At 27.0% G+C, this 6,887-nt stretch overlaps 1 protein-coding gene and 1 long non-coding RNA gene across 2 annotated transcripts; one reads left to right on the forward strand and one right to left on the reverse strand.

The window, feature by feature from the left end:
- LOC126685931 (uncharacterized) lies at window positions 1-2,002 on the reverse strand. Its single transcript, XM_050379938.2, has one exon. The coding sequence runs from the start codon at window positions 1,718-1,720 to the stop codon at window positions 1,001-1,003; it is 720 nt and encodes a 239-aa protein (XP_050235895.1). The 5' UTR covers window positions 1,721-2,002; the 3' UTR covers window positions 1-1,000.
- Window positions 2,003-4,863: 2,861 nt separating this feature from the next.
- Window positions 4,864-5,856, forward strand: LOC126686028 (uncharacterized). The gene is made up of 3 exons (XR_007643774.1): window positions 4,864-4,980; window positions 5,344-5,428; window positions 5,608-5,856. It is a non-coding gene; the product is annotated as an uncharacterized LOC126686028 (long non-coding RNA).
- Window positions 5,857-6,887: the final 1,031 nt, after the last annotated feature.

Genomic DNA, 6,887 nt, shown 5'->3' on the forward strand with positions numbered 1-6,887 from the left:
TAAAATAAAACAGGAAATATCATATATGTCGACATGTGCCAATACAAAAAACCAAATTAGCAAAAGCCTAACACAATATCATGAAACATTTCTTGTCATAATGTCAAAAATAAGAAAACAAAACGTAAAGCAAAGAGACATTTTATCTTTCACTCTTTCTATTCTATGCTTACATCAATCAATTACAAGAAAAAGCCAAAAAATAATTGTTGCCATTGAATAAAGATAAAGATAAAGAAAAGTGGCCCAATTACACCCCTATGGAATAGAAATTGAAAAGATAAAATAGAAGTGTGATAAGCCATGAAAGAAGGATACCTATTGAAATGTCTCCTATAATTGTGACATTTTGATTTTCCATCACCATTAATTCCAAGTACCCATTCCTTTCATTTCTCCCATTCCTCACATATAAATCATACAAAACCACATGAGTAATTAACTTTCTCTAATCTTAGTTAAATCCAAAATCAATTGTACTTTCCTTCTCAAATCACATGATTCATGTCTATAAACTATCATAATAACAAGAACTCACATTATCTTTTCCATCATAATCATCAAATAATTATATCCACAAATTGACTCTGCTCGCATAGTCTAATCGTAGAGAGAGTTAAATATTTTTACAGTTGTCTAATTATAATATTTTTACATAACGATTTTCGATATTCAATTTATTACATTTCAACAACGATATATTTAGTTTTCAAATAACGGTAGGTTATTCTATCAATTTTTTATCAAATTTTACATATATGTCAATCCGTTAGCCAAACAGCACATTACAATTCATAGTCATATAAATAAAAATTGATCTGAATTGGTCGAGTAACTTTTTTTTATTCTAAAATGATTGTTCAGTTTTCAAGATATAACAAATTGAACATCGGTAATCATTATATAAAAACGATATCCGCATTAAATTTTGAATTCAAGCCTTATAGCCTACTATTTTCCAAAATTAGAAGTAATAATAGTTCCACCAAGAAAACATAAATCACTTTCTTGTACTCTTATCTTTTCCATTTCGCAAGAAAGACCCCAAACCAAAATTAAAAGGCACATTAATCACAGGACTAAACTTAACGTTACCATTATGAGACCCATTATTATAGACTTTCTTCAACGGAGGCTTGTTTGGTATCGTATACACATAGCTTGCAGAAGATCCTGCCGCCGGTGACGGCGGGGACGGTAATCCCGACGACTTCTTGGATTGTTTCTGCTTAGGATTATTTGGCAGTGATGATCCAGTTGAATTACTCCTCAAAAGAAGCGGCAATGAACATAAACTTTTCTTGATATCACAATTCACACTGCTACTTCTCTTGAATCCCCAAAACGACGTCGTATTGTTACTCGGTTGAATTTTGATTTCTTCCGATTCCGAATCCAAAACCCTGATTTCTTTCTTTGAAATAGTACCATTAGTAGCCGGAGAAGATTCGGAAGAAGAAGGAAGAGGAGGAAGTTGATTAAATCTATGGATTTGATTAATCGGACGATCGGAACTTAATTTTGTTTCAGGAACTTTGATCATGCCGTGTGCAAAAAGATCGTCAGCTAAAGAAGAGTGATGGTGAACACTGCTGCAAATGCTGAACTCGAAATCAGAATCCGATTCCAGGAGAAATTTATCTCTTCGGTCAACCGGAATTTCATCTTCTTGGCTCAGATCGTTGGAAAATGATAATCGCGGGCTTGTTTCCGAGCACATATTAGTGTTATTATCAGAATTCAGAATTCAGAAAATCTGAAACAGAGAGAAAAAAAAAAGGGCCGCTAAAAGAAGTCAAAGACGACAGAGAAAAATCTGAAATTTAAAGGATTGTCAGGACAAAAAAAATGCAGAATTTCTGCAAAAATGAGGGATTTCAGGAAGCTCTAAGGAATGAGAAGAAGAGGAATGTTGTTTATCTGAAATGAAGCAGACTACTGTAGAGAAGTTGTCAGCTACAGAAAAAATAAATAATAGAGAGAGAGGGTGTGAAGTAAGAAACCAAAACAGGCCAAAAATACTAAATTAAGTAGCAATTTGTCCCATCAACTTATATGCGAACGACAATTAAAATATAAATTAATTTTTTAGATAAATCGGTTATGGACTTGTTGATTATGGGCAATTAGCTTCATTTTGGCAATTTGTCTTCAACTTGTAAACTAATTGTCCTATAATTGACAATTTTCCTCTTCATTTTGTATGTTAATTTATCAAAATGGAACTAATTACTCATATCAGCAAGTTCATGATTGATCGCCCATAAAATTAATTTATATGTTAATTGCCATTACTTACAAGTCAAAAGGGGGCAAATTGTTGTTTAAGTTCAAAAATATTTAATAGCAAATGAAAAATAAAAAAAAAGTGAAACACATATTTGGACCTTTGCAATCTGTACCAGTATTTTAAAAACCGAATCGGTGGTCAAACTCGTGAGGTCACCGGTTCGTGATTTAATCGGTTCAACTGGGTCAATAATTTAAAAAAAAAAATAAGGAATTAGCGACGGATTTTAGGTATTAAGTGGCATACTTTTCCATCGCTGATTCTCGTTATCAGTTTAACTACCATTTTTTCCGGTTTAATTCGGTCCAACCCAATTCAACCGAAATTTCGATTTTTTATAATTTTTGGACGGAACCCCTGTCTGTTACCGGTTTAACCAGTTCGATCTGCTTGTCCAATCCAGTTTTTAAAATACTGATTTGTACTATCACATTTTTTTAATTAGATTCTTTTATTATTATTTTTCAAGATTGAGTGTCCACACTTTTGATATTGTAGATATTAGGTCCTTTCATCACAAGAATGAAGTACATGTACTCCCCGTGCTGTTACTACGACTAAGATCAATTTTTATTTATTTTTGTATATTAATAATTTTTCAATTGGGTCCTTGTATTTTTATTTTTGTTGAAAGTAAGTCTTTCGATCAAATTTTTACGGTCTAACTTGACAAAGTTACCTTTTTATGATGGAGGGTCCTAATTTATATAAAATTAAAAGTATAAGGACTCAATGTATATAAATTATAATAAAAGGGATTCAATTAAAAAATATATAATAATGTAAGAACTTAAATTTGCATCCAAAGAAAAAAGAAAAAGACTTATGAGCTAAGGGATGTATGCGTGAGAGAGAAAAATTAATGGGAAGACTTTTAGTAAACTTGGTAAGAAAAATTGAGAAAGAAAGAGAGTTAGAATTTGCTTACTTCTATCAAGGGCAAAGAAATATTGCACTCAATAATCATAAGACTTTGTTAAAATAAGGTAAAATAATTTTATCATTTTATAACTAAGTATGATTAAATTGATAAAATAATTTTTACAGTCCTATTCGCCATTTTAATAAATTTTGATTATTAAATCCTACCAATAAATTTCATTGATAAATAATCTAATTAATAAAAAATAAAAAAGAAGACAAATTTAGATATAAAATAAAAATTATCTATCTCATTTTATTAAAAATTGTATATTATTATTATTAAAAAAATATTATTACTTTTTCTTTTTTAAAAGAAGGACTAATTTATCATAAAAGTAACTTAAGATATTTAATTGGATCTTATTTTTATTAATTAATATGTTTTTTTTCTTGAATATAATTACTATGACTTGCAAAATGTATAGATCAGATTGTTGAAGTTTTTTTTTTAAAATATAACTGTTAATTTGATTATAAGTATGAAAATATAAATTTATTTTCCCTAAAATAAATTGTTATAAAGTTTTTTATGGCATCAAAGGAACGAGCATAGAGTAAAAATTATTTTTTAATTATTTTTTTGTCCAACATAATATCATTATTTTAATTTTTAAAATTATAGCATCAAATGGAATAAAATAGTTCAAATTTCAATAAAAATAATACTCCCTCCGTTTTGAAATAGTTGTCGCTTTAGAGAAATTTTTTTGTTTCAAAATAATTGTCACTTTAAAATATCAATAAAGCATTTATTACTATTTTTCTATTTAATTCATTGAAAACATACAAAAATATAAATAAAGGGTCATAATAATAAATGTCAACAAATTTTAAGAAGGGCTAATTTAGTAAAAATGCTTATAAATTTAGACATATTTATTATTTTTTTAATGTGTAAAAATGACTAGGTGACAACTATTTTCAAATGGAGGAAATAATGACTTATGGAGTATTATTTTTGGAACAGTGATTCTATTTAAGAACTTCTTTTTTGAAAATAAAATATGTTTAGATTAGTTTGATCCTAAAAATATAAAAGTAATTTATACGTTTAAATTTATTTTTTATTTTTTGATGAATTGAGTTTTTTTTAAATAGATAAAAAAGTAAATTTTAGTTTCAATTATAAAACTATTTATAATTGATAATTAAAATCAATTTTAAATATTTCAATAATTTGAGTTATTTTAAAGATCTAAGTAGTACTTTGATTGATTAAATTAAAAAATAAGAATGTGTTTATACCAAAGTATAAAATTAAAGGATAAAATGGTATTTTAATTTTAATTGACACTAGTAAATATTAATATTTTTCTACTGTAAAGACCACCATCTATATTCTATCTTATAAAGTAGAACCCAAAAACACTGTACATTGAACAGTGTTTTTGGGTTCCAACATATATTTTCTTTTTAATTTATATTACAGCACTGCCATTATACCATACTAACGTTTCAAATCCGCTTTTCTTTTTAGATTTTATTACAATTATACCATTATCTTTTTATATTCTATGGATTTGAAATCATTTTAAGTCCGAATCCACATGGCATTCATGCATGCCACTGTTGAGAAATACATTTGCCACGTTGGTACTTATTTTTCATATTTTTTTTCTTATTTTCCATATACTTCATGGAGAAGTTATCTTAAGATTGATATTAAATGGATAGGGGAAGAAAGTGAGAATGAAGTTCAGATCATCCGGAAAAAAAAATTCAGATTTGACATGTATTAGTTAGTTGGCTTCAGAGCCTTCTTCAAGGTGTGCTCTATTTTTAATTTTTATCATAATTTTTTCTATTTTATTTATATTCTTAGATTGTTCTTCTTTTTTTTATAATCGTTAGCTAATGCTAAGAGCAAGGAAATGATTTGGATTTAGAAAGGAATAAAAGCTCAATATTGAGCTATTTTTTCGCTTCAATTGTTTGTACTGGAAAAATGAGATTTTTTTAGCTTCATTATCCAATAAGCTAAACTTATGAGTTCCTTTATTTTATTGGTACTTTTAATTGTACAATTTTTTTTAAATTCTCTTTATCTGTGGAATTAAGGTTTTATCTAATCTGATAAAGCTCATTTTTTATTTAGTTAATCAAATAAAGCTTTGTTTTATTTTTTCCAGATAAGAACCAATCATATTTAAATGTCTTTTCGGAGAGCCTAAACATGAAGGTATTCCACTAAATTCCGTGGACAAACTAATTGAGGTATGTATGTTTTATTTTATCTGTTTATATTTTAATTAGTTGTTTAATATATTGGCTGATTATTATTTGTCAATTTTATATACTAATGATCCGATGTTTTTGATATTTGAATGAATAATGGTTATATATTTCTTACTCATTATAATTTGCTGTTTTTTTTTTCTTTTGTAATTGAACAGTGAGTAAAACTCTTGCAGTATTGGCTGATTATTATTACCACAAGTACGTATGTGGAGTACAAAAACTGAAGGTGCTGATGTGAAGTTGGACTGCATTAGAAGTTTTCACCCTCACCAACACCTACCTCAAAACAATTTGCAGTTTCATTTGGAATATGCATTTAACTTTTTTTATATGATTAGAATTCATAGTTTGTTTGGAGATTTAATATGTACAGTTTATTAATTAATTCTTTCTTTTAAGAATCATTCTACCTCCAAATTTTATGCACATGTCATGTTAGTTTAATAAAATTATTTTTGATTTTTTACCTTGGAATGTTTAATCTATTTTCAACTGGCAATTGTTTTTTATTGAAAATTCCATCCTGATGAGGAGACTAATTCGGATGAATATTGTACTTGAGGAGACTAATTTAGATGAATATTGTACTTTTTATTTTGAGTACCTTTTTACTATCATGAACCAAAGATGAATTATGTTTTTCTGTCTATACTTACTATCTCTAACCATGTATACTTATTGTATTCTTCTTTTTATTGATCGAATGACACTTTTGATCATTTCGATGAATATTGTTGTGCATTGTCAACTTGACACTAATTAATTGAATAGATAATGGAAAACAAGAATTATTGGGTGATGTAGTATATATAAAGGATAAAGTTGTATTTGTATTAAAAAATTAAATGAATAACATTAGTATTTGTAATAATATTTACTGTTGCATAATATTTAATTATTATACTTCCTCCATTTTAAAATTATAGTTTCATTTATTACTTTTATCTGTGTCAAAATATTGATTCTATTTAACTTTTTGTTCTATTTGTTTATAGATCAGATTTTTTTATGACTCTAATTTTTTATTTATTGAATTGATTTAAATAGAAAATGAACCCGAAGCAAAGCGAGGGTTCCGTACTAGTATATCTATAAAATTAAAACCTAATATATAATAGGGATTGAAATATGTAGTATGTCAAGAATAATTATATATAACCATAGAATTAATCCTAACACATGAAACAAAATTATTATTATTATTATTTTGAGAAGGAATGTAGGATTTTATTTCAGCACTAGAAAAAATATTCCAATTCATGCATATAATTTCTTGCAAATGTATTAAGAGAAAAATAAATAAACAAAAGCTGCAACTCTTTTGCACGAATAAATGAAATAAGAATTTTCGATAATAGCAATATGAAATTGAAAATTGCAAATTGTTATAAAGCATCACAATGTTTTCTGTTCTGAATTTTGTCAATTGGACATT

This window comes from Mercurialis annua, linkage group LG6 (genome assembly GCF_937616625.2).
Source record: "Mercurialis annua linkage group LG6, ddMerAnnu1.2, whole genome shotgun sequence".
Classification (NCBI taxonomy): Eukaryota; Viridiplantae; Streptophyta; class Magnoliopsida; order Malpighiales; family Euphorbiaceae; genus Mercurialis; species Mercurialis annua.